This window comes from Alligator mississippiensis, chromosome 14 (genome assembly GCF_030867095.1).
Source record: "Alligator mississippiensis isolate rAllMis1 chromosome 14, rAllMis1, whole genome shotgun sequence".
NCBI classification, from domain to species: Eukaryota; Metazoa; Chordata; order Crocodylia; family Alligatoridae; genus Alligator; species Alligator mississippiensis.
In genome coordinates, this window is record NC_081837.1 from 16,299,043 (window position 1) to 16,324,924 (window position 25,882).

The 25,882-nt window shown below is 38.2% G+C and overlaps 1 protein-coding gene across 9 annotated transcripts in view; it reads left to right on the forward strand.

Moving 5' to 3' along the window:
• Positions 1–25,882, forward strand: part of CUX1 (cut like homeobox 1) — a 415,956-nt gene that overhangs the window by 351,432 nt on the left and 38,642 nt on the right. For 7 of the 9 annotated variants that reach the window (XM_059717047.1, XM_059717050.1, XM_059717046.1 and 4 more), the window contains 2 exons: positions 1,052–1,316; positions 7,502–19,989. The exons of the other annotated variants lie outside the window; for them this stretch is intronic. In XM_059717047.1, coding sequence (XP_059573030.1) covers positions 1,052–1,316; positions 7,502–8,219 — 983 coding nt within the window. In that variant the 3' untranslated portion in view covers positions 8,220–19,989. Of the gene's footprint in view, positions 1–1,051; positions 1,317–7,501; positions 19,990–25,882 lie in introns of those variants that run through there. 9 annotated transcript variants of the gene reach the window in all.

Sequence of the window (25,882 nt, forward strand, 5' to 3'; positions counted from 1 at the left end):
ATACAGAGGAATGGCAGAGAACATGTATTTTTTTTTGTATGTACCCTCTGTCTGATGATAAAGCTGAGGGGGAGGAATACCATTGTAAGTTGGAATGCGATAGGCACAGCTATCAAATTACTTGCACACTTTTTAAATATTTAATGGACCATTACAACATTTAATTGGTAACACCATTTAAGTGTGCTGTTTTCAGCTTACTGCAAGGACAAGGCCTCTTTAGCAGTGCTCTTACATGATGGTGACAGTGTTGATAAGGCCCTGCTTCCCTTCAGCCAATGTAAATCAATCAAGGCTGTGACTATTAGCCAGGTCTCTTCCTCACTGAACTCACCGGGATAGTTCAAATGCCTGTGGAGATGGTGGTCCATGATGACATTGCTTAGATTTCTAGGATTGATCCGGTGAGCTAGCACGCATGAAGCAACAGCTTCCTTTTGTTTTTCAAAACTGGAATCTTGCAGGCGATGTAGATTATTTGTCGTATTATAAACTGTTTCCAGTATAGCCAGGCTCTTTAGAAAAAAGCAAGAGACCTCTGAACCGTTTTAGGGCCTAGACAGAATTGTTAAGATTTGACAGGTGCCAAGCGCCATCTTGTGTTGGAAATGTGGTTAAGGTTTCACTGTTTTTGAGCCACCAAAGTATAAATTTAATGTAATGGGAAATTTTAAATATGAAGCAGCAGAAAACATTTGAGGTGTAACACTGACGTAACTAGATGCTTCCATGAAATGCTTCGTTTCATAAAATGAAGAGTTTTTGAGTAACGTTTGAACAATGTGCCTGACTTCTACACACTGTTATCCATCTCTCACATTTTCCAAATTCTGAAATGTTTCTAAGTATTTTTCCTTCCTTCTCTTCCATTTCTCCCTTCCCTACCACCTGTTCATGCCTGATCTGCCCCTTTTAAGTGCTGGTTTTCATTTCCTCTGTCGTGAACCCACAGATGCACAGCTTGCAACCTTTGCATTTACTTTAGATGATGTATTCAATGATTTTTACATTTGTATTGATTTATTGCTGATCTAATATACTTATCTTTTAGCCTACATGAAACGACGGCACAGCTCAGTTAGTGACAGTCAATCGTGTGAATCCTCGTCGGTTGGAATAGACTACAGTCAGGGAGCCAGCCCACAGCCACAGCATCAGCTAAAGAAACCACGAGTAGTGTTGGCACCAGAAGAGAAAGAAGCTCTAAAGCGAGCCTATCAGCAAAAGCCATACCCATCACCAAAAACCATTGAGGAACTCGCTACACAGCTCAACTTGAAAACGAGCACAGTGATCAACTGGTTCCATAATTACAGGTACAATAGTTGTCCTACAGAGGATCTCCATTGAGCATAATCCATATTCTCTAGCTGTGAAAGGCCAAGTATTTTATTTTTGTATTAATTAATGTTGGCTGTTCATACAAAATGTGTGGTAACAGTCAGCCGTTTAAGCATTGTAGTGATAATGCTAACAATGCATACAAGTTTCAAAATCATTCTAGGCAAATAAAAATGCTTATAGTTTGATGTCAGGAGCACTTCCCAATATGAAGTCCTGCTATCATTTCCATGCATCATAATAAGACTTAAATGTGAGCTAAAAAACCCCATTGGCAATATGGAATATGTCGTGTTCTTTTGCATACAACATGCACCTTTTTTCTAAAACCAGCTGCTGGTAATTGCCATGCACATTTGTGAGGAACATGGTAAGAACAGTTTGTGCTGGTTACTGGACAAAAGTGAAAGTACAATCTGCAGGCACCTCATAGGGAGCAGAATAGGGCTTGGCCCCCTAACTACAAGGAAAGATCTTTTTTTCTTAATTCTGCCTTTCGCAAACAAGGCGCATATTTTATTCTGGGGTGTGGTGTAAGTGAGAAAATATGGTATGTAACTCCTATTATAATGAACCAGTTTCTCTCTTCAGCTCTTTTTCTACCTCTATTACTGCCCTTTTCAGGTAATCAACTGTTCCATTTATCATACATTCTACACTGGTGAAAATATCTGAGGATTTTCATTTACCTCCTGGGGTAGAGATCTTTTTGAGATCATAGGAATGTGTTCTCTCTTCACAAAGTTCCAAATAGTTGTGGTGTACAGCATACTGACAACCGTGAAGTCCTCGGTGGCCACAGATTTATTACACTATTATGATAAACCCTTGAGTCAAGCTGCAATGAAATGAGATTTGAGTCTCAGTTTAATTCCTTGTTCACATTTAAAAGAATCGTCTCACAAGTTGAATGCATGAAATAGTTTCTGTCTACTGAAGAGGCAGCGTTTGAATGACATGTAAAAATTAGAAGGAGTTGGATAAACACACTCGGCTTCTGGCTACAAGAAATTGATCAGGAATCCTAGTCAGTTTAGCACGCTATTTTTTCCCAAAATGGCACTGATCAATATAACACAGTTGTAAGTTTAGAGGTAAAAGATGTATCAAATAACAGTCCCAATCCCTCTCTCTGCTAGCTAGGAATGTCCTTGATTATCTTAGCATAGAGATTATTATCTTGGGGGAGACATCTTTACCCTGCCTTCTGCCTGACTTCAGACTGACATGGTTAATAGGGCTGTGCGTAGCTTTGGTCGCTGATTGGATTCGGCAGATTTGGCCTGATTTGGCAGCCGAATCTCCGAACGTGACTCGAATCAGGAGACCCTTTAATCCCTCCGAATCAAATTGGAATCCTCCAGATCAGGTCGGAGAGATTTGATGATTTGGACATAGACATAGCTTTAAATGTTTTTTCTACATACCTCAAGGTACCAGGTGACTCGTGAATGCTGACATGGTGGGGCAGATGGCGCGTCCCACAGGAGACAGGGTGGTCCCCAGCACACTCAGCAGAGGAACCGGAAGTGGACCAGGGGCACTTCCAGTCCACTTTCAGGTCCACCAGGGAATGCGCAGGGGACCCACCCCCCAGCTTGGCGACTGGCGCCTCCTGGGACCCCCCCATGGCCAATTGCTGAGGTGTGAGGGGTGTCCCCCTGTGCTTCTGTGGGACACTACATCCACCCCAGCATCACGGTGTTCACAAGCTGCGCCTGGTACCTCGAGGTATGTAGAAAAAATATTTAAAGCTGTGTCCGGATCTGAAGATTCGATGCTGATTCGGAGAATCAGCAATTCAGCCAAATCGAATCAGGACAGTGTTCTGAATCAGCAGATCAAATCACTGTCCCTGATTCAGGCTGAATCTGAATCACAATCAAATATGGCCCAGTTTGCACACCCCTAATGGTTAGCTACTTCTTTTTGATATCTTAGCCATAGTTTATTACGGGTTTTTTTTTTTTAAAACAACTTGCATTTAAAAATATTTTTTCATTTCAGCCCCACTTTGTCACTAATGGGAGCATTATTGAGACAAAACAGACCTCTGGTTAATAAAAGGCCTAAGGGTATACAGTAGTAAATAGAGAGAACTTTAAAAATATAGCCACCAGTTCCTATTTTAGCCCTTTCACAATGATTTGTACTTAAATTTAATCAGATTTGATTTGTGCGTGCTACAAATTCAGCATCTTAGTTAAAAGTTTCCCAAATACAGCCTTCTCTTCCAATTCTCACTTCTAGGCAATTATATGTAAGTTGGAGTAATGCCTATGTAAATATGTTCCTTTCAGCCTGACAGCAAAATGTGCTGTTCTCACTTATACAGATGAATGAGGGTACACTGGTGACATGTGTTATCTTCCTCATTATCATGAGAACTGTTAAACATGCTGTGAGAAAGCATGACAAGTCATGATCGATCAGCACATTTAGCCACACCAAGTTACACATTCATGCAGACTGCTGCTGCAGTTACAGACAAGGTACAAGTGAGACAATATGGTCTAGTCGTTAGAGCCCAGGGATTGGAATCAGGTGACCTGATTTTGTTCCCACATGCACCACTGGTTTGAGGTGACCTTGAACAAGTTTAGCACCTGTTTAAAGTCAGTGGAAGTTTTGAGTGCTCAGCACAGATGCATAAAAGTCATGAACATCAGAGGTCCAATTGAGGCTGGGGCTTTGCTGTGCTATTAATTGTAGACATGCCTATTTAGAAGTGGTCCCTGCCTCAAATAACTTAGAATTGAAATAGATAGTGTTTCCCAAACTTCTCATACCTGAGGCACTTTTATTTCTAGATTAAAATTGTCGGCACACTTCACTTACACACCTAAAAAGAGGAGGGGGAGGGTGTATTTCTGTTCAAAACGTGCCATATTCCATTCCCCTACCAGAGGAAATCATACCAGTGCTTAGATGTACTGTTAAAATAATAACTCCATAACTTTTCTGAATATTGAAGCACCCCCATTGATAGTCACTGAGAGAGTTAAATTGAGAAGAGATATGGAGGAGGCCTTGAGGCTTTAAAAATTGAAAATCACTGATACAGCTGGTGCCACTTAAGTGTGCCAGGTGCAGAACCTTACCTGCTGTGCCCTGCTCTTTCCATTGTCTGCCCTTTGCCACACCCTGGTCTGTACCTTAGGGGGCAAGGCGAGCCCCTGCTGCTACGGCAGCACTTGCGGGGTCTCTCACATCCACCCCTACCCTTTCTGCTGGTCCGAGGAGCATGAGAGGAGAGATGGTGGGGAAGCCGGGCTGCAAAGTGTGGCTTTCTGTCTGCTTGCAGCAGAATGCACTGCCAGGACGGGCTGGCGTGGGCTGTATGGGGTAGGTAAGAATAGGGGAAGGCAGCAGAGGCAGAGGAAGTCCCTAGAGGAGGAGCCACAGGTGCAACTGGAGTAATTGGGGCAGGTACAGGGTACCAGGTGATGGTGGAGGAGAGTGTTTTGCCTCCTGACACAGTGGGATCTCACAGCACAATTCTGTCACTCTTGCAGCACACCCTTTGGGAATCACTGAGATAGACAAAGGGCAGGAGAAATACTTTTTTAATTCTCCTGTTTGCCATATGGAAAACTGAGGGGTAGAAAGATTAATTGATTTCTCCAAGGGCGTAAAGAGAATCAGTGGTTTAGCCAGGAATAAAACTGGTTCTTATGAATCTTAGCCCAGTGCATTTGAGTTGTTCATATTTATTGAACTACTCATATGTTCACACACTCTTCATAGAAATGAATTTTGCAATGAGACAGAACATTTTAATTGTTTAATTGAAAAATGTTCAGAGTCACGTACAGTAAACTCTAACGTAGTCCCCAAGAGATCCCCTGGTATCTTGTAAGATATTGAAGATGCCTTCAGGATCTTGCCAATGCAGTTTCAGCATCTTCTACTGACAGACAGGCTGTAGAATTGCCTGTTTCCATGAGCTCCCCTTTATTGTAGGGACATTGTCTTCAGCTAATGTAGTGATTGAATGCCAGACACAATGTTGGAAATGAATTCCAGGTATTCACATACCCATCAAACATGCTTATATTCAATGGCCAAGTATTGAATGAGATGGTGTGATGATTCAGTTTCTTAACTGGAATAGTGGTATTTTAAACATGTTACCCTAGGTGGGTGGGCATGCAGTTCTGACTCATTTCCTTCTCGTGTCTCAGTGAATGATGTGCTTCTATACTTTGGAGATTACAGGAGCAAATAAAACCTAGTAATACACTTTATACAACACATACAATTAATGTTAATAGCAAATTAATATTAGTATCTCTGGACTCCTGTTTGGTGAATCATATTCTCCTAAAGAAAATTACAGATCCATAAACCCTAGAAAAAGCAAAGTCAGCAATTACTTTTGAAGTACTCTTGCATCCAAAGCAAATTAATAATATCATTAGCTGTAAGCACAGTGTTCCTTCTCATAGTATTCTGCTCTTAGTCTGTATTTTTCTAAAAGTGTATTGTCTCTAGCAAGAAATCCAGGGTTCTTTGGAAGACTGACTATAAATGTGAGTAATAGGTGCTGCATCTGAGATATGAGAAGGCTAGACCTTCATCATCGAAGCCAGTGGTGGTATATTTTTTGTAACAAATACTATTTCTCTATATTGTAGCTAAATTTACGGTCCCCTTCAGTATATTTACATACCGAGGTCCAATTTTATTGCAATCCAGAAACAACAGGCACATCCTACAACACATATCTGACTTGTATATCCACAGACATCATGGTTATAAAAGATCAGATGTATTGTCCAGTTCAGATATGTAATTCATCTAGACACCAAGACATTTTTTTTCACAGACTTTTCAGTATGATGGTGACATTAAAAACACCTTTGACCTGGGAAATTCCTATGGGGAAGCCCAAATAATACGACATAGGCAGTGCCTTGCTGGATGATGATTACACAGTTCATGTAGTAGGAAACACGAGGTAGAACTTTGGGTGACTTTAACCATAAATGGAGTGCATTAATTCCCTGGAAATGCACAGCTTGCCATGTCTCTATTCATGTTCTGAAATTGATTTTATAAATAAAAAATGAAGCAGAAGTCAGGCTGGGCTTGTAAACTGACAACCAGTCAGAAAGTTTCTCTGCCCTGAAACGGATTCGGAACAATTGTCTTACTGTTTTTACCACGATTTCAGTTCACAGACATTTATTTTTTCTCTTTGTTGTTTAACTTTAGTTAAGCTATAGGTTTTTTTAGGAGTAGAATTGTATTGTGTTTACAAGCTGTTTCTTTCTGGTTAGATAAAAATGTCCTTCTCTTGAAGCTCTGTGCAGTTGGAACATGGACAAATCTTTAAGGGTTTTCATGTCAAACTCTTTTATAATTTGTAAATATCAGTGCATAATATATTGTTCCTATTATAAGAAAAGCCATTTCTCAAAAAGAACCATACAAGTTGCAATTAACTTACACTCGGGGTCAACCTGTAATTAGATCACTATGGCATTCCTGTACAGAGCAGATGACCCATGCACAGCACCATTAAAAGCCAGCCAGTAACTGGGGGGCAGGTTCGTTTTCATTGAATTTGAAAGTATGGGGTTGACTTATAGGCAGGGTCAGTTTATTTTATAAACAGTACAGTATGTTTCTTAAATTTAAGTTTTCCAAGAGCAAAAATGATGTCTGTTAATTCCAAACTGCAAGGACTAAATTTGCTCTATTTGCATTATGTAAAATATCATTACTGAAATGAACTGTATGACAGCAAGAGATTTACAATGAATATATAGTATGCTGTTTGAACTTCATGCAGAGGTGGATTTCTCTAAAAATGTCTTAAGTCTTTACACATCGAGTATTTACACAAAGTGAAAATGTGATTCAACTCAAAATCCCAGATTCAAATATTTTCCCCTCCCTCTTCCCTTCCTGCACTTAGGTAAAGAGCTTTTACATTTTTTTTCAAATATTTCTTTACTGAATCATTTGACTTTGGCTTTGTAATCCCTTCTAATGATTCAGATTTGGCTTACCTGTCCAGAGCCTGAGGAAAAGGCTTGTTGTAAATGTGTTGTAATGTTTCTTGTCAGTTCCTTGAGGAAGCACGTATGTCACTGTGATCTTCAAGTACAAATGGCAACTGCCAAGCTTACCAGTCTTCTATTATGTCTTCTAGGTCTCGCATCCGTCGAGAACTGTTCATTGAAGAAATCCAAGCAGGTAGCCAGGGCCAGGCTGGATCAAGTGACTCTCCTTCGGCCAGGAGCAACAGAGCAGTTCATAGCTCTGAAGGAGACAGCTGTGATGGTGTGGACACAGAAGGCCCACCCGAAGGAAAACAAAGTGGTCTGGAGGCTGATGAGTACAACAATGCAACCACAAAGTCTCAGGGAGGGCAAGCAGAGTCAACTTTTGAAGTGGGGGAAGAGGCACTGCAAGATGTCAGATCTTCAGAGAAAACGGAGTCGTTCCATTTGGGAATGGAGAGCCTGGAGGATACTGATGATGAGGGCAGGCTCAAAGCACCACGTCAAAGTTCACCACCAGGATCTCAAAGTTCAGGAGAAACTCTGGAGACAATGCCAAACTCTGCTACAGAAGAGGATGCCTCTACCTCAGCTGCCTCCACCTCAGTCCTTACAGGGGAGAGCTCCTACAAGTCAAAAGAAAGTTCAGAGAGAATTTCCAGTGTGCCAAGTACAAGTTCCACATTGGCTACAGGCTCACAGAAAACCAACTCTATTCAGAGCTTATTCAACTTTTCCGAGGCAGCAAGCTCCAAGAACACACGAGACAACACCTTGAGGAAAAAGAAAGCAGCAAACTTGAACAACATAATCCACCGTTTAGAGAAGGCCGCTAGTCGAGAAGAGCCCGTTGAATGGGAGTTTTGAGATTAAACTCACCCAACTCTAGAGAGCTGGGGAAGTTAAACTGGACCTCTACTGGTTTTATTGTGTTGCGCACTTACCGCCCTGCAGGCCACAGGGCAAAAACGCCATAGGCCAAGGTGCATATAGAAAACAAAAGGAGCGTTAAGCCCAATTTATGTTTGTGTTTTCAAGGAAGAAAACTGAAATGTGTAGTCAAGCTTTTTTGTACCCTGAAGTGTTTTTATTATTGCCCTAAGTGATTTCCACAGTTTCTGGAATAACTCATACAGCTTTGCCTTGTGCCCTCCTCTTTGGTGTGGGCTTTAAAAAAACAAAAAACCTTAAAAAAAAAAAAAAATCAAACCCACATATTAAAAGGGGGCTTTTTATCTGCCATCTAATGGCTACAGAGCGATAATACACTATTATCTTCTTAAACCAGGAAAAAAGGGGAGATTTTTCAAAAAAAAGAAAAAAAAGAAAGTTTTTGTAGCTGTTCAGTTGCCACTAAGAGATTGCACAGTCAACCGACTCTAAACACACTAGTTTGGATTCCTAAATATTTTCAAGAAAAGAAAAGAATCTTGTTGTTTGAAACTTTGAATTAAAAAAAACCACATTTACTCCACATATTTTTTAACAAAACAAAAAAAAAAAGTCACATCAGGAAAATATCTTAATTTGTGGTAGCTGACTTAGTGTTTTCTTGTAAGTGAAATAGAATATTGACACGTAGTGCACATTGTTTCATAGCTTTAACTGATTCTGGTCTTTTGCAGGCCAGAATTTGTTTAATACACTCCATTTTAGGCCAAATCAGGACAAAAAAATCTGAATCTAGGTATTTTATAATCTGCTTTTTAACCTCTAACCACAGAGCACGCTGATCAGACCTCATATCTAGGAGGCTAGGAGACAACTTAGAACAGTATGTACTTGATCATTTTGTTTGAGTTGTAGTGTACAGAATACGTTTCTGATATAGAGAGGGAGGGAGAGATCACAAAAGAGAGAGAGAGAAGTTGGCCAGTAACATTTCAGCCTGCAACTCTAGCAATGTATTTTACAACCTGAAGCATTTCAACAAACCTGGAATTAGTTAATTTTCTTTACATGCATAACTGATATCATGCACCACTAAGAGGGATCTGAGGGCTACCTCAAATGGAGATTTCTTCCTACTATAGGTAGCCATTTACTGACTCTCTTCCCACCACAAGCACTGATTTAAATATGTTTTAGTTGTGGGAAGCTTATTTTTGTGTGGGAAAAGAGTATATGGCAGTGACCAGATGGGCTTATACCAAGATGAAATTAATCCAAACTCCTAACCAAAATATTTGTGCTCTTGAGTCCCAGTCCAGATGATTCTGCCCTTCAGAAATGCAGCCTTTTCACATGATTTTATGCACAGTTTAGAACTGATCAAAGTACAAATCAAGTTCTAACTTGTCTCTAACTCCTCCTTTTGTCTATATGTATATGCGTGAGCATAGAGGTGTGTGGAAGGATGTGTGTGCGTGAGTGTATGCGTGCAATTTTATACGTCTGTGTATTTTCTTACGTACTTGTGCACACATAGAGTGCATTACTGCCACCTTTTTTCAATAAGCTGTTTTATCAGTTATGGCTTCTACAAGTTTGCTAATTTAGACTCCTTTATTGCCATATCTTTAAAACTAACAATAGATGATTTCGGTATATATATATATATTTTTTTTTTGCTTATTTATAGGTGCTGTATTTTATTATCTGATTGTTAGGAAGGGATGAAAGGGGGCAAATATTCTTTAGAGGGATAGACTGCCGGCAGTATTGGGTATAATTTACAAGATGTAGTTGTCATACTGTATATTATTGATTGAAGACTTTTTGACCGTATTGTGTATCATTGAAACCTTTGTCTTAGGTCAGCATCTTTTGATGACACTTTAATGGTGCATTCATTACTTCTTAATTTTAATTAATATTACTTTTTTTATTTTGGGGGTGGGGGGGTGGGGCAGGGAGAGGAGTTCTGACTTTAAAGGTAATATGTTCCCAATATTACACCTCAGTGTGCTTGTATTAATTAACTAGTAGGATTTTGACTGTAAGATGTGAAACCACATTTCTTGCATGATGTTTTAGAAATTATGTATTTGATTTACAGTCTCTTAACATGCCACTGCAGCATTAGTTCAACTTCTCACAAATTAAGAGTCAGTACACTAAAAAGTCTTTTCATGAATAAGAAAAGAAGGCTCTAGGAGGCTGAAAGGCAAGGATTAGTTACTGCTTCTACTGCTAGAATGATTTCAGATTACCTCCATGGGTAATCAAAGACATATTGTGATGCAAAACTCAAATTTGACAAACAAAGAGAGCAACTGGCCCTTTCTTTGATAAACGGAGGAGAAAATTTGCAGTAGTGAAGACAAAAAGCATGTGGTAGCCTCATTGAGAAGCTTGCCAGCGTCTTCATATAGGGAAATACAGGTAGGCTGAAAGAATTTCTGGCAAATAAGATAACATGGTGAAGCCGATGTTACCATTAGGTTTCTTCTGTTCACCACCATATCTCCTTATGAGGAAATGGTTTGGTTTAAAAATTCCAGGTCCATCTACAAATACAAGTCCTGTTAAAATATGTAAACGTGAACATGAGTAGTAACAAAGTGTAAAGATCTTCTGTTCAGCTGAGAGAGGGAACTTCAGATTAGATGGTCCTAGATATTTTTGCATATTCGACCTTAATGTTTTTGTTCTTTTTTTAATTTCTCTATAATTTAGAAGAATATATTTGCCATCTGTTTCCATCTCCCCTTTCTATTGAGTTGAGATCCGGGTGTTTGATATAGTCATGTAGTTAAATTTTGCTTGCTTACTGTGTATTTATTTTGCTGAATTAAGATTCCCCTCATCTCTTATTGTGCCTGTGTCTAGATGATGGCATTTCACATGATGCTTACTGAGAGCTGCTGCTGTATAATATGAGTATATAATAATATTCAGTTTGGATCCATATGCAGCACTTGGGGTTAATCTCTCTTCTTGATAAGCAATAGCTAAGTGCCTTGAAAAATATCTTTGTAGGTTTTTGTTCTTTTTTTGCTCTTCAGATTTCCACTAGTTTGTTAGAAAAGCCACATATTAAAAAATTTCTAGTCATTTTTAATGCTGTTCCAGTTTCTAAGAAGTATATTTGTAGCTCCTCTGTAGAAAAAAAGTGTTTCCTTTTATAACACTAATGGTTAATTGTAAGCACCATTATACTGTTTAGAATCATATAATTTTGTTGGATGCAGGCAGCACTTAAAAGTCAGAAGTCACTCCATTGTGCTAAGGGTTGTCATCAGTATCTATTATGAAGTTAATCAGATAAAATGCTGTCAGTATTCCTCTGAATTTTTGGCACTTTATTAATGGTTTCGTTCCTTTTGTTATGTCATATATAATAGTGTAGGATGAACATGGATAAGACTGTTAGACTTCCACTGGAATGGCACCAGAATTCCAGCTAAGAATCACCTTCCAGGTTTTCACCTTACGTGCTTGTTTGGAGACTGGTGCCCTATGAGTTTTCCAAATGGACAAGACCTCCCTGGTTTAAAAAGGGTTAACTAGCATTTATGCTGGATGATTTTAGCTATACTATTTTTTGTTAATGAAGCATGTTGTTTGAAGCTAATGTCAGAAAAAAATATTATTACAAGTTATTACTTGATGTAAAAAAAACAACTACTAGTGGACAAGTGATGCAAAAATAGTTGGGCTGTGACTCTATAGAGCTTTTCAATCACTGATTACCTGAGAGTAATGGAGGTGAAAGGCTGCATTAAGTACCACGTGATCAACATGTGGTGCACTCCTTGTGTGCAGTCATTTCATAAAGAACACTGAAAAATGAAGCACTTCCGAAAGGTAGGCTGTTCATTTCTTCTGCTGATAGACAGAAGATGTGCCCCTGGCATGGCAAACTTTTTCAGAGTTTCCATTCTTACGTTTTTTCTTTTGTTTTATTTTAAAGCATTCTTTTTAAACTCTGTATGAAGTTCATACTTTTTGTAAAGCATTAAAAGAATAAGTATAGGCTGTTTTACCATGAGTACTTTCATACTGCAATTAAAATTTTGTCACTTTTCTCTCAGGTTGAGTAGGGCAGAACAGGAGGTCAATACTGATACTTAGCTAAAACGGGAATTATCCCTTATTATTCTGTCAGTTGTGAGCAGATGAAATATGGCTGTTGATAATGTTCCGGGGCTTTTTGTGTAAATAGTTTTCTATCAGTGAAATCATGTAATTTTCTTACTGAAAAAGAAAGTAAATGGGGTTTTAGTTAACGCAGGTACTAAATGCTGTAGAATGTGATCAGTTTAGTTTTAACTTGCACTCTTGCAAAATATTTATAAATATTTTTGGGGTAGAGCCATTTTATAATGGACCCTGCATTGGTGCACTCCATCCATATTATGTACCACTGGGTTTTTTCAGTACAAGCTCTTTTTATTAGAATGAGAGCAATCTTAAAAGTCATGTGCCTTTCTCAGTAGGAAAGAGATTTTTGCATCAATTCTTCATATAAACTTTCTTTTCACATGGGAACACTAGAAAAGGGGTTAATGAACACTGCAGAATTCTATGCAATATTTTCTGGTACACTTGTATAGAAATTACTGTTTTGCAATTTTTTTTAAGTGAAATTTGGAGGCCAGGGGGGAAATGCATCATCCCAGTGTTAGCTCAGAGTAAAATTATGATGTTGATTAATTAAATAAATTAGAGTTGGGGAATATCTGACAAAACATTGTGATGGAAAAATGAAAAACCTAGTACAGTCTCCACTAGCAAGGGTCTGTCAGAGTTTCCATCTTAAAATCCCTAATTTCAAGGGGGTTTAGTACTTTACTGTAAAAAGGGAAAAAATGCTCTTGGCAAAAACTTCAGCAGTTCAAAAATGGAAAAACATTTTGACCATATTTAGATTATGGAAATATCTTTTTTAAAGTAATTGGTTTCAGACACTTTCTCTTGCACTTAAATGCAAAACAGCTTCTTTATTTAAACCAAAATGTCAGTACTGTGGACTGGTGCTTTTAGTAGAGTCGCTGAGAAATCATCCATTTTACTTAGCAAAGGAATTCATTGGGAATAAAAAACGTGAAATTTTTAACATGTATGCAGAGGGCATAGTTACTCACTCTTCCATCTTAGCCTTCCTTTTAATCAAGTTCCTTAAATTACTTCTCTTGCTAAAATTATCCTGCATCTATATCTCTATGCATAGTCAGTTTGTTTTAAAATCACTCCAGCGCTCCACAGTATAAACATTTCATGGAGACTATCAGAAAGATAGGGAGAGAGGAAGAAAATGTTTTACTTGGTCCAGGGCCTGATCGAATATCCGGTGCAATCATTTGAAGTCTAAAGTCAAATGAAAGTGACTGTTTCTACAGGCCATTATTAAGACACAAGCAGCTGATATCCTAACCTTCCTGAATTTAATTTCTACAGATGTTAACAACAGGATTTAAATCAGTTTTCGGTTTACTCTTACATTGGTCCTTCCAGTTTCCCTGGTACCATCTGTTGTCTCACTAGCCCAACACTAACTTTGTCTTCCTTTGTGTGGCATGCACAATCAAACAGTTTTAAATCAAAGGGCATTTTTTATAGTTATGCAAATAAGAATTTTTAATCCTCCCTCCCTCCAAACAATTTAAAATAAAACCCCAGGCTATGTTACACAGTGAACCAGACTGTGAACCACAATGAACCAGACTCTTAGTCAGGAGACCGGGGTTCTGTTCCTGGCTCTGTCAGTGGTCTGTTGGATGACCTTGGACATAATCTTTAAAATGCAGTGATGACACTGGTCTCTTTTCATAAAGTGCTTTGAGATTTTGGGATGCGTTAGTTGCTTCCATCAAAATCATTTTACTTACCTCCCTCTCTCTTGTTCATTTTAGTGAAACTTAATATAGTTGATGTACTATGTTCATGTTTAACAACAGACATAAAGCAAGGTGAACTTATTCCCCTTAATCTCTCTATCCAGGTATTTACATGGCCTCATTTAATATGTCATATCCTTTTAATGTAATAAATTACTAAAATAGTCACACTTTCTGAGATGAAATTTACCCTCGTGGCAAAGGTCAACACTAGACTTGAGCATCATTTAAGAACTGCCCACTTAAGTCTTCAAAAGAAAACTTAAGCAGTAGTCCTCTGAACAAGGAAGAATTTCTCCCTAATTTAGCTGTTTTATGGCATATGTGAAATTAGTTATTTGGTCCTGAGTCATTTCTCAGTAGATGTGAGTCTACTTCACAAAAATTACTCGTGTAACTTTTACTAACACTATTACTCATGAAACTTATACTGATGCTAGTAATGCTAGCACCATTACTAGCATCAGCACAAAGACCAAGAATTGATAGGCCACAGAGACCAAACACCTTTTTCTTCCCAAGAGTTAATCAACTCTGTCAGGCCTAATGCAGATTGACAGACTAAAGGTGGTTTGTACTGCCATACTAATTTTGTGAATAAAAATGTATTTAATTTCCAAGCTTGTAAAATCCTCACCAATCATGAATATTCAAGTACAGAAGTTTTTAAAACAGAAAATGTCCATTTTAACATTGCATACTTTGGCTATTTGTATTTTGTTTTGGATAGCTATGCTCCATCAGTTTCTGGACTCGTTCAGTCAAAATCATGCATGTCCAAGAGCACAATTTTCCCCTGCTCTCTAAGTGTATTATTATTCTAGTTGTTGATTTAGTAATATCACTTCTGTTCCTTTATTAAACTGAAACAGTTAAGCTGAGGAGGATGATTGAAGCCCTGGCTGTAAATATATTGACATGTAATCCCTAGATTCATATTAGAAAAAGATCTGATTAACTCTACATGGTTCATGCACAACTCCCTCCCTCCCCCTGTAACTCTATGACTGATTTTAATTTTGGAAATATTTGTTGAACTAACTAAAATCCCCAGCCCAAAGATCCAGGGGGAATGGAAACTCACCCTAGGAAATTTCTGTAATAGTAGTGACATGAATTGTTTTCATAGCTACTATATAATTTTGTGGTAGGATTCGTTACAGTCATTCTGTATATTGGGAATCATACTGATGGTATGCTTGTGTTATCATCTTCTGTCTTTTCAGGAAATTAATATGCAATTTTAAATTTGTTACGCATATATATTTACACAATGCCTGTTTTGAAACATCCCTATATATATATATATATATATATATATATATATATATATATGTAACATATTTAGAGGCTCAATAAGGAATTACAATGGCCAGTCACATAAATCATGTGGTTTTGAGGCCTGGGTGAATGTCAAATTCAAAAAATGTTATGGACTAATATATATTTTAATGCATATGGTAGTAGCTTTCAACCTGTGGTCTGCAAACCTCTGGGAGTCCGCAGACCAATTCTAAAATGTCCGAGAAAGATTCACTGTAATCAAACAAAAGTATGTGACTAGTCATACCCCCGCTTACAGTTCAAAGGTGTCTGCACCTCCATGCAAAAATGTTTAGGGGCCCACAAATGAGAAAAGGTTAAAAACTATGTATTCCCATCAAGTAAGATCTATTTTATAAAAATATAACCACAGGCATCTGAAGGATAAGTTCATTTGAAATATTTGAGTTGAATTGTTGGGAAGAGAAAAAAGACAGCATTCAGAATATTAAAAAAACAATACTTTCAAGGGTCTAGCTGAGATGCACAAAAGCTAGATGGGACCACACCCCCGTTCACCATGTAAAACTACTTGCATAGGTTTTCCTCTGATATGGCTAGCAGGAATTTAACACTCCAGGCCAGCAGTTCTCAACCTTTTTAGACTCAAGACACTCCTCATTTGACCCCGCCCATTGATAACTTTTGTGAATGAGCAGCACTCCATTTCAAAAACAACTTCATTTATTACAGAACTGGCCTCCTTACAGAGGGCTTGGGCAGCTAGGAGGAGTGCAGCAGCCAGGCAGGGAAAAACCTGCACCTGTACTTATCTCCTCACACTTCACTTCCTTCAAAAGATCTCATGATACCCCTACATGATACCCCTCTACGTCCTGGTTGAGAATCATGGCACTTGGCATTCTTACACGTGTATTATAAAGCTGCTATCCCTAGGCAGTTTGAGTTAAAGGAAGAGGCTTTCTCATTTATTTTTTTTCCAGTGCCATATACTGGTAGGCAGTACAAATGAACAGCTTATCAATAAGATAAGCCAAGTAACAAATCAAAACCAGCAGTTCATTTTTGTTGCCTCTGAAGCTAAAGATTCAACTACTCTTACGTAAGAATAGTAGCTGCTTAGGAAAGCAAGAGAATCTCCTTCACGGGAGACTTTCAAGAAGAAGCAGGATAGGCATTTGCTTGTAATGGTGTAAGAATAGCAGGTTCTGCACTGGGGCCAGAGGTTGGACTAGAGGACCCTTGAGGTCCCTTCCAGCTGGACTTCCATGGTACAACTGAAATTTTATATTGTGAGTTCTTCTCGCTGGACTTTCTTTTTTTACTGAGACAAAAAATAAAACTGATGGCTCTTAACTTGCTTTGTAAATACAATCCTGTACCCATGTCACTCAGAAAAGAAAGAAATGTGTTTGGTCCTTCAGTCAGGGCTCTCTCTCAATTTTTTGGGCTTTAGTTACTTTACATTAGACCCCTTAATACTATTTTAATGTATTATTTGTGTGTACAAGTTACTATTAGCTTTAAAAAAGTGTTTCCAAAGTACCTAGTTACCTCTAAATGCTAGAGCAGTATGTAAAGTAAGTTCTGGGTAAAGTAGCTGGACAAGGAGGGCATGTGGGGAATAAGCAACTCAGTAACTATATTTTTTTTCCTATATCAGGGGATTCCGTTAATTATTTTCATCCTCCTCAGATGGAGTTTATGGATTGCCTGGTGTTTGTGGAGGATGCGGGGGGACAGATTATCATGTAGTTTAAGATTCTTTTAGCTTAGTTTGTTTAATGTATATGTCGTCCAGAATCCTGTACATTAGAACAGCATTTTCAGGAAGTGTTTAGCTTTTACTCCTTTCATAAAATGTACTATTTATCAAACTTTCTGTAATCAGAAAGCTAAGGTGCCTTATTTTCTAGTCTCTTTATTGAGAATAATCTAAAGCACAGTGATCTAGATTTCAGCATATTCAAGAGCCTACTTTTTATTTGGAGAAAATAGACCAATCAAGATCCATTTCAGTGTCCCAAGATTGTTGGTCCCTTGGATAAAGAGCACTTAATAGTACTGTGCATTAAGGCTTTGTGCAATAGAAATTTGAGTCTTATGTTTGGAAACTAACATACTACTACACCAAATGTAGGCAAATATAAGCTTTAGTCTAGGAGAATTCAGGTTACTGAAAGAGTATATTCACTTTGGTTCCATTGGCATGATGGATTTTTGGAATAAACAGTCTACCGTTGCACAGTAATCTTTTACACTCATTAAAAAAAAAAAAGAACCTCAAAAATTGTGTAAGCAGGTCTCTCAGTGAGCATTTTAATAACTTGATTAGTCAAGCACCCAGGAGGTCTTCTACTTTTGTTGTTACATGACTTAATATACATTTCCCATGTTCATTTCAACTTCTTGAACCATGCCATCTTCAAACAGTGATTTACTCTATAGTCATTCCAGTACAACTGGGACTTGAAAGAATAGGGATTTTCCCTCCTACCTCCTCAGTCCGTACCGGCCTTTGTATATTATTTCTAACACTTGCTCTCTGCACAGAATATATAGCGGTATTTCATCAATAGAAAAATCATCAACAGAAAAAGAAAGTCTAGGCTTTCCTGTATATAAGGAAATTAATTTTAGAATCTGTATATGAACACAGCAGGAGTATGCGTATCACTTTTTATCAGTTAAGTGGGTATCACTGGTCTAGTTCACCAATGTCACTCTGTTTATTTTCAAGAAAAAATTGAATTGCTCTACTAATTGGATGGGTTGGCAGTTGGTTGTATTATTCTTACCCATATCAACGTGCCCTTGTTTTGTTTTCTGGAGCAGTCAACTTAAATCAGACTATAAATATCTACAAATCATTGTATTTAATTTTTTTTAATGTCTTAGAATTGAGATTATAGAGAGGGAAGAGACTTGTATATAGAGAGAGTGCATATACCCAAAGCCTCCTAGAGCCTCTATTAAGTTTTCATGAAGATGCAATATCCCTTTATCAAAGTACATTGCAATCTGCTCAAGAGTATTAATTTGAAATGAGAGAGACTGGTTTCCTGTGATGTTCATCTTTGTCAGCATATGTTTTAATTTTTTAATTCAAAGCTGTTTTTTTCTCACTATGAAGTTGGTCAAAACAATCTTGTGCAGCAACAACTTTTCCTGGTCTGAAATATGAAAATACACCATGTAAATTAATATTTGTGATGGAGGAGTTGTTTGGTTTTCTTGCAATGTAAAAAGATGTTAAGCCAAGCTTGTTGTGGGTAGGTAATAGTTCATAAAAGAGAGAGAGAGAGAGAGAGAGAGAGAGACAGCTGCTTAAGCAAAAACTAAAATGTTGCTCTGGAAATTACTCCTGTTTGTATGAGGGAGGGTGTGTCTGCTTGGGGGACAATGCAAAGAGCCTTCAGTCGGCACTGAACCAGCATGAGCCCTGCAATAAGGAACCTTACAGTGGGCAAAGATGTAAGGAGCTGAGATTGTTGCAGGGCACATCACCTCTTCTTTGGATTGGAAGCAAACTTGCACTTTGCCTTTTGAGGATGTCCCACTAAGAACATCAGATTAATTTTCTAATGCCATGGATTTTTCTTTCTGGCATAGCTTGGAAGGGGGAAAAAAAAGGCCCTACCTTAAACTATAAGATAATTTTCTGCAAGAGGTTTTCATTTCTATCAGAATAGTCTATGCATTTCTGTGTTGAAAACCGTTTTCTGCTGTTCCTTTTATGAAAACGGGCACTGTGCATCCCACTCTCTGTAAATGCTCTGAGAATATCAAGTGTGTGAATTTGGACGTTAAATCCAAAGTCAATTGAGACTGGCTTGTTGTAGGGGGGAGGGAGCGTTCTTTTTTTTTTTTTTTTTAATTGTTTCCCTTATGTCCCTTTTCATTTTTTATTAAGAAATTAACTCCTTGCATTTGTGCAATAACTACTTGCCATGATAATGGGCAGACCTTTGAAATGCCCTGACTACTAACACAGCACAAGATGAACTCAAACAGAAAGTGGTGTACTTTTTCCTGAGAACTTTTTTTTTTTTTTTAAATAATAAGCTCAGTTTTACCCCAGTGTATTGTGGTGTCTTACATTTTTAGCAGTATTTTATATTTTTTTCTGTAACGCACTAAGTCTTAGATGTTTTTAGAGCTTGTTTGTTATATTCACGATCACAGATTTAAAAAAAAAAAATCCTCACAAAGACCCAATTGACCAAAAAAGTGTCATTTTTGTACAAGTAGCTTTGAGAAGCCCACGTTGTGTTGCTGTGACTCATCTTTTGTAACATTTTATTTCTTGGTATTTGTTTAAACATAAAAGTAAAAGTTTATATGGCTGGCAGTAGTAGGGAAGTGCTCCCTCCGTCAGCAGGATGGCATTGTTTCTTCTGTCTTTGTTTGGTTAGCCATATAATGTTTGTTCTCAGCACTGTACAACGGTCCCTATATGATATGGAGAAGCAATATCACTGTATGAAACTCACACGATGTATTATTATTATTATTATTCACTAGCACCCTAGGTGTGATAATTGAAGTAAATATCTTTTATACAAACACAATCATGTGTGGGTTGTCTTTCTTAAGGTGAGACCTGAGAATCAAAGCAGCAAACATTTACATTTGTGTGGGGGGGAAGTCTTTTAGCCTTTTGCTCCCTTACAGAACTTTGTATATATGTGTGTGTAAGAGTTTACTTTTCTAGCTCTGTATTTTGATTTCCGTGAAGAATCTGTTTCCAGTATCTCCAGTATTTGAAGAGCTCAATTTTAGATTCCAGCTAATCTGTTAAATTTTGGTGTAAAATGCCAGTTGATTTCAGTGGAAGTTGTACTCCATATTTAGGCAGTAATGGGCGATGTGTTTTGAGCTTGTTGGATTGGGTATTTGGGCCACAAGGAGCAATTATATTCTGAGCTTGAGGCGAGAGATGAAGACCAAAATGCATGTTAGAGTTTTTAAAAATGTCATCCCTGGATGTTTAGGAGTTACTATAGACCAGTGGTTAGAAATGTTTAACATTCAAAGATGAAGATGTGACAGAATTTTGGCTGTGTATTTCACTAGTGTTTTGGCTACATACTTCACTGCTACTTGTTTTAACAGATATTTCCTATATAAAGAAAAAGTTTTCTTGTCCTAATACCTTTAAATGCTAGCAGGGTGGTTTTACTATAAATGTGTTGATTGCTTACCATGGGCTTAGAATTTAAAGTGTGGTATTAATGAAGATGAAACGTTTAAATTCAAGAATATTGTTTAAAGGAAAGAATAGAAAATGTTCTCTGGATTAATTGTCTTTAAATTCTGTTGTAATATATATGAGACCCTATAAACCTGCCCCGCTGTGATCCTGTTTTTGAACAGTTACTTTAGGGTCACTGAAATCACTGCACAATTGCAACCTTACCTTATGATGTTATCTCCTAATTTGCAATTAAAAAAAATATTTTTTTCTAGCCTGCAATAAGAGTATGTATTACATGTATTTTTTTTTTTCCAGGGAGTGTTTGTTGTTCAATTCATTCTGCATACTGAGAGGAAGTCTGAAGGGCCAGGACTAAAAATTTAACGTAGTACTGTCCCATATTGTTTAGCAGTATCTGATAGGATGGTATGATGTGGGTATTAACCAGTTTCTTCCCTCGCTTCAAGCTGTTTGAGAGATTCATCGTATTGGTTTATAGCACAACCTCACTGGCAGTGTGTGTTATGTTGAGAAAGTAACTAGGTCCAAAAATGAAAAACTTGTTCATTCTTTGTCTTTGCAATTTCTAGCTTTGTGTACATTGAGCGTTTCAGGAAAGGGTCATTCTTTCAAATGCATTGATCATTTTGTTAATCTTTAACTTTAATTTTCATTCTTTTGCAGCTTCATTTTGTTATACCTGTCACAGGTGTGCTCCATCTGATGTAAAAATGAGTTTCAAATAGACTGTTTTCTGCTGTTTAGTAACTGATCGTGTTGTCGATTCCAGTGAGGATAATCCGGTTGTCTTGTGTAATGTGACTTGAGTCATCTTAATGTTGATACGGAAATGCCTGTGCTTTACCAGGCATCTCGCTTGGTTTTATTAATTTTCTGTGTATATTTGGAACCTTTGTGTTCTTTCAGGTGCAACAGGATATTATTGACACCAATATATTGAAAGCATATGTGTAATTTTGTAAGGGAGGTATACTGTCTTTATGAACAAACAGCAAATACAGCTAAACTTATACTAAGGAGTTGAGATTTTATTTTACATTGTGGCACAGAAGCATTTGCCCACTGCACAAAGATTAGGCTCTTAGGCGCAAGTCGTATGAAACCTTTTTGGTAAATGAAGAAAGTTAGGAGCAAGTCACAAAGAATTGAGTTACAAGGATCCTATTTGATAGCCTGCACCTCAAATCTGAGTCTGAAGTAGTATGGGAAGGGCTAAGACACTATTTCTTAGAGAAGAGATATGTACTTTTAATAGTCCTGAGCCATTAAATCACATTTCTAATAACATAACAAGAAACTGGCTGTAATAGAGACCATATATATATATATATATATATATATATATATATATATATATATATATATATATATATTGGATTGTGTGTGTAATTTAGTCAGGATAAAGCTTTCTTTCTGTTAGCTCATGTAAATAAGATCTTGTGTACTAAATTTGTCACCTGGGCAGATACTGCCAAATAAGCTTACAATTTTATGTCCAAGTCACTATTCATGATTCTTTTCTATATTATTCCTCCGTTTCCTCTCTGCCCTCCATTTTTATTTTTACAAGTGGCTGTCTACCCTCCAAACGGCCCATTCTTCCAGCATGGTAAGAGATAAAAGAGCAACCAATGTCAGATTCCAAACGGGACAAGATGAGCAGAAAGTGTCTTTTTTTTTAAATTTTCATGCAAACATAATAGGAGCTTTTTTTTCCTTCAAATGCTGCAGTACAGCCTCAGGTTTCAGAAGAACAATAACAGCAATCTCATCTTTATCGTATTGTACCTTTCTGAACAGGAATTGGGGTGCAAATGCTTTTCAGGCAAAAAGAAATTGCAGCCAGAAGCTCTTGTGATTTGTTGCCTTTGGACATGGACCTAACAACTGTCTCAAATCTGGCCTTTCAGATCCCAGGACTACAGGATTTGGAAATATATGGCCTATTCTCACCATGTAATGTTTTAGCAACACAGTTGTGTTTGTAAGAATGCCAGCCATTTCATCTTAAAGTAGTCAGGGACTTCTCTTTTCTGATCTAAACTGTTAAGAAAATTCAGCCTGTTCTGAGTTTTTTCTGGGCTAAACCAAGAAATAAAGGCAATAATTTTTACCTCCTGGGTTGCTTCATTTACCCAAATAGCATCCATTTTTAAGCACATTAGACAGAAGAGCCAGAAGTCAATGCTTTTAAGATCTGAGATGTTTTTTCTTGTTGCAAAAGTAGGTCAGCAGAATTTACACAATACACAGTCTTGCCAGCCTACTGCTGTTACCATTGTCTGGCTCTAGTCTTACATGTATTCACAGTTATTTTTCTGGATTCCATAAGAAAAAAACAAGGTGTCTGACAAGCTCCTGTCAGCTCAATAGGAATTGCCCAAGTTACTTGCCAGTAAATAGAACTTGAGTAGTGCCCAAATTCGTTTCCCCGTTGGGGTGCACCTGTGCACTGTAGCAAGGCCCAGAGCCCTTTGGAAAGCTTCCTGCTACATGCTATTTGCAGTGGTCAGTGCAGCTCTCTGTGCTGCAGAGGAGGGGGATGTGCCCAAGCATTTCAAGCAACTTTTAAAGAATGCACCACCTGTTTCTAACTCTCAGCTTACTGCCAACCCCTCCTTTGTAAAATGCCTTAAGGAGATGGTCTAATCAAGGAACGAATTTATGCCAGATACAGAAGCAATAAACGGGCATGAATTGCAACTCGTGTGTAAAGTACTAAGCCAGCATGACTTTCAGCCCAGCCCTGTTGCCTTCTAGGCAGCTCTACTATAGGTGGTCCTCTGAAATGAAAGGTTTCAAAAAAAGAGCTTGGATGTGTGAGGTGGCACCAAATGTTGGGGGGGTCTGTAAACAACTGACAGGTCCTCTAAGACCTCATCAGTAGGTCCAGTGACTCTGGACAACTGTTCCAGGAAGTCAAACAAGCTCATCTTGGAAGGATTCGACACATTTAAGGGTTAATGTTGATGATGCTTCTACCATAATATCTACCCAGATAGGAGACGTAGGCTGTGGGTAAGAATCTAGGCCATCCCCTTAGGAATACCTTTTACCTACAGTGTTTTTGGTTATAGCCATGTTGGTCTAAGGACATAGGCAGGCAAGGTTCTTTGGGTAGATGTGATATCTTTTATTAGAGCAACTGAGTAGTTGAAACAATGGTCTTTGCAAGCTTTCGGGCACAAGTACCCTTCTTCAGGTGTAGGAAGACTGCATGATCAGTGAAGTTCAGGCAGATGGAAAATCTGAGCAGGTGCCCTTCACCTAAGCTTCCCAGCTATACTTTGTCTCCACCAAGAGCATAATAGTTAAACATGATTGTCCTTCCAGTATCTGACATCCCATTAGAAAATTAAACTTTTTGGTTTATAAGCGTGGTTCGTGAAACAACTACTCCAAATGACCTTGGAATTTACTGCCTTTGACTTCCAGTGGGTCACAAGCCCTGTGCTCCAGTTTCTAATGTTTTATACTCTGAGCATCACCAGTTAATCTCTATAACAGCATTTCTTCAGTCAGAGTAATTTTAGAACCCAAAGATACTCGTGTTTCAATGCACGTCTGTCTTTCTGTCCGTCTCTTTCTAAGAGAATAAATGAGAGGTTTGGGGTTTTTTTTCCTAAGAAAGGCTCTTCTACCTTCCCAGACCACTTCTGCTTTTGTTATCTACACTCAAGAAGTTCTCAACAATCAGAAATCAAGCTTTCGCTTCATGGAATAAAACGATTTCTTTTCATTTATGTCTGGTCTCATACCTTCAAACTAAGTTGTTTATGTCTCATTTTTCTCCATCTGTGAAAACAGATGTTACGCATTTTGGATGATTTGCCAAGAGAATCCAATCACTAGGGTTCTTTCATGACTCAAAGCTCTTACCACTCTTAAAAATTGTCACACACATGCCCCTGATGTGTGTACATCTGCTGGATTCATAGCTGCTATAGTTAAAGGATTATCCCAGGCTCTGGGACAAAATTTTTTTTTCCTTGATATTTAATTTTAACCTCCTGTTTGAGGAGGGGAAGCCCTGTTCAATCCTAAAGCTGATGATGTGATCACAGACAGGAGTGGGACAAATATGCACTACAAAATGCTATCAGATTTTGCAAAACGTGCCAGATTTCACTGGTGACATTTTTGCCCCATCTCTCTCCTCACGGTTTGGGAAACAGTGCAATCAGCCCAAATTCTTTCCTGTAGAGGTGGCAAAAAAATTTAGGAAGCACAGGCTGGCAGGAGTTTTCATATGAGATTTGAGATTTTGAATAACGGCCTAAAGGTATTCAGTACTATTGTTCTCCTCAGCTGTCTTTGCTCGGGGAATGTCTATATTCATTCCTGCCAGCCAGTTGTTAAGTGATCCTCTTCAATAATCCTTCTCGGAACAGCTCTTCCTAAATGACCAGTCCTTACAAAAGTCTTGATCCAACTCCGTTGTGGTCAGTATAAGTTTGAACAAGCCATAAGTTCAGTAACTCAGAGGTCCTTCTAAGATCTCCTACCAAAGGTATTAAATAACAGGCGCTTTCATTTGTTATGAAGTGACGTGTTTCCTTTCTTAAATCGAGGAGGTTGTATTTGTCACTTCTGTTTCTAGGGAGAATATTTCCAGGTGGTCTTTTTAGATATTTTCTTCTTTGGATAGATGGGCTCCAGTTTTACTCCTAAATGTCCATTACTCCTCACCCCCTCGTAATTAGACTAAGGGCTGCATCCGCAAAAGGGCTTGGGTGTTATGATACTCACCCTTTTAGGCTTTGGGTACCCAGCCCAGCATTTGGCGCTTAAGCTCTCTGTACAGTGCTTATGGAGTTGTTGGCCTCCTTAAATCCAAAACAGCCAGTCCTCTGGGAGATGCTAAAAATCCCACGCATCCCAGGGCTTGTTCACTTGACTCCAAGGTGCAGGGAGGTGTTTGCTGCAACTCTCTCCTTGGGTGTAGATGTCCAAGTCATCCATTTAAAAATAGGGTGAGGTCATTCATTTTATTTTAAAACAGTGGTAAAAGGAGGTCCTGGTAGTGGCTCCTTCCTTAGGAAGTCCATGACTTACTTGCCCAGGAAACTGGACACCCAGAAGTTTTGAGTCTTCCCTCCGCTTGCGGCAATCCAAACCTCCACCAGGGAAGTTCTTCAGCCCCCTGGCTATAGTCAAGTCCAAATAGGAGACTTTAGCTCACCAGCTCCTCTAGTAAAAGTTGTGCAATTGCCTTTAACTTAATTAATTTTAAGACTAGGCTTGAA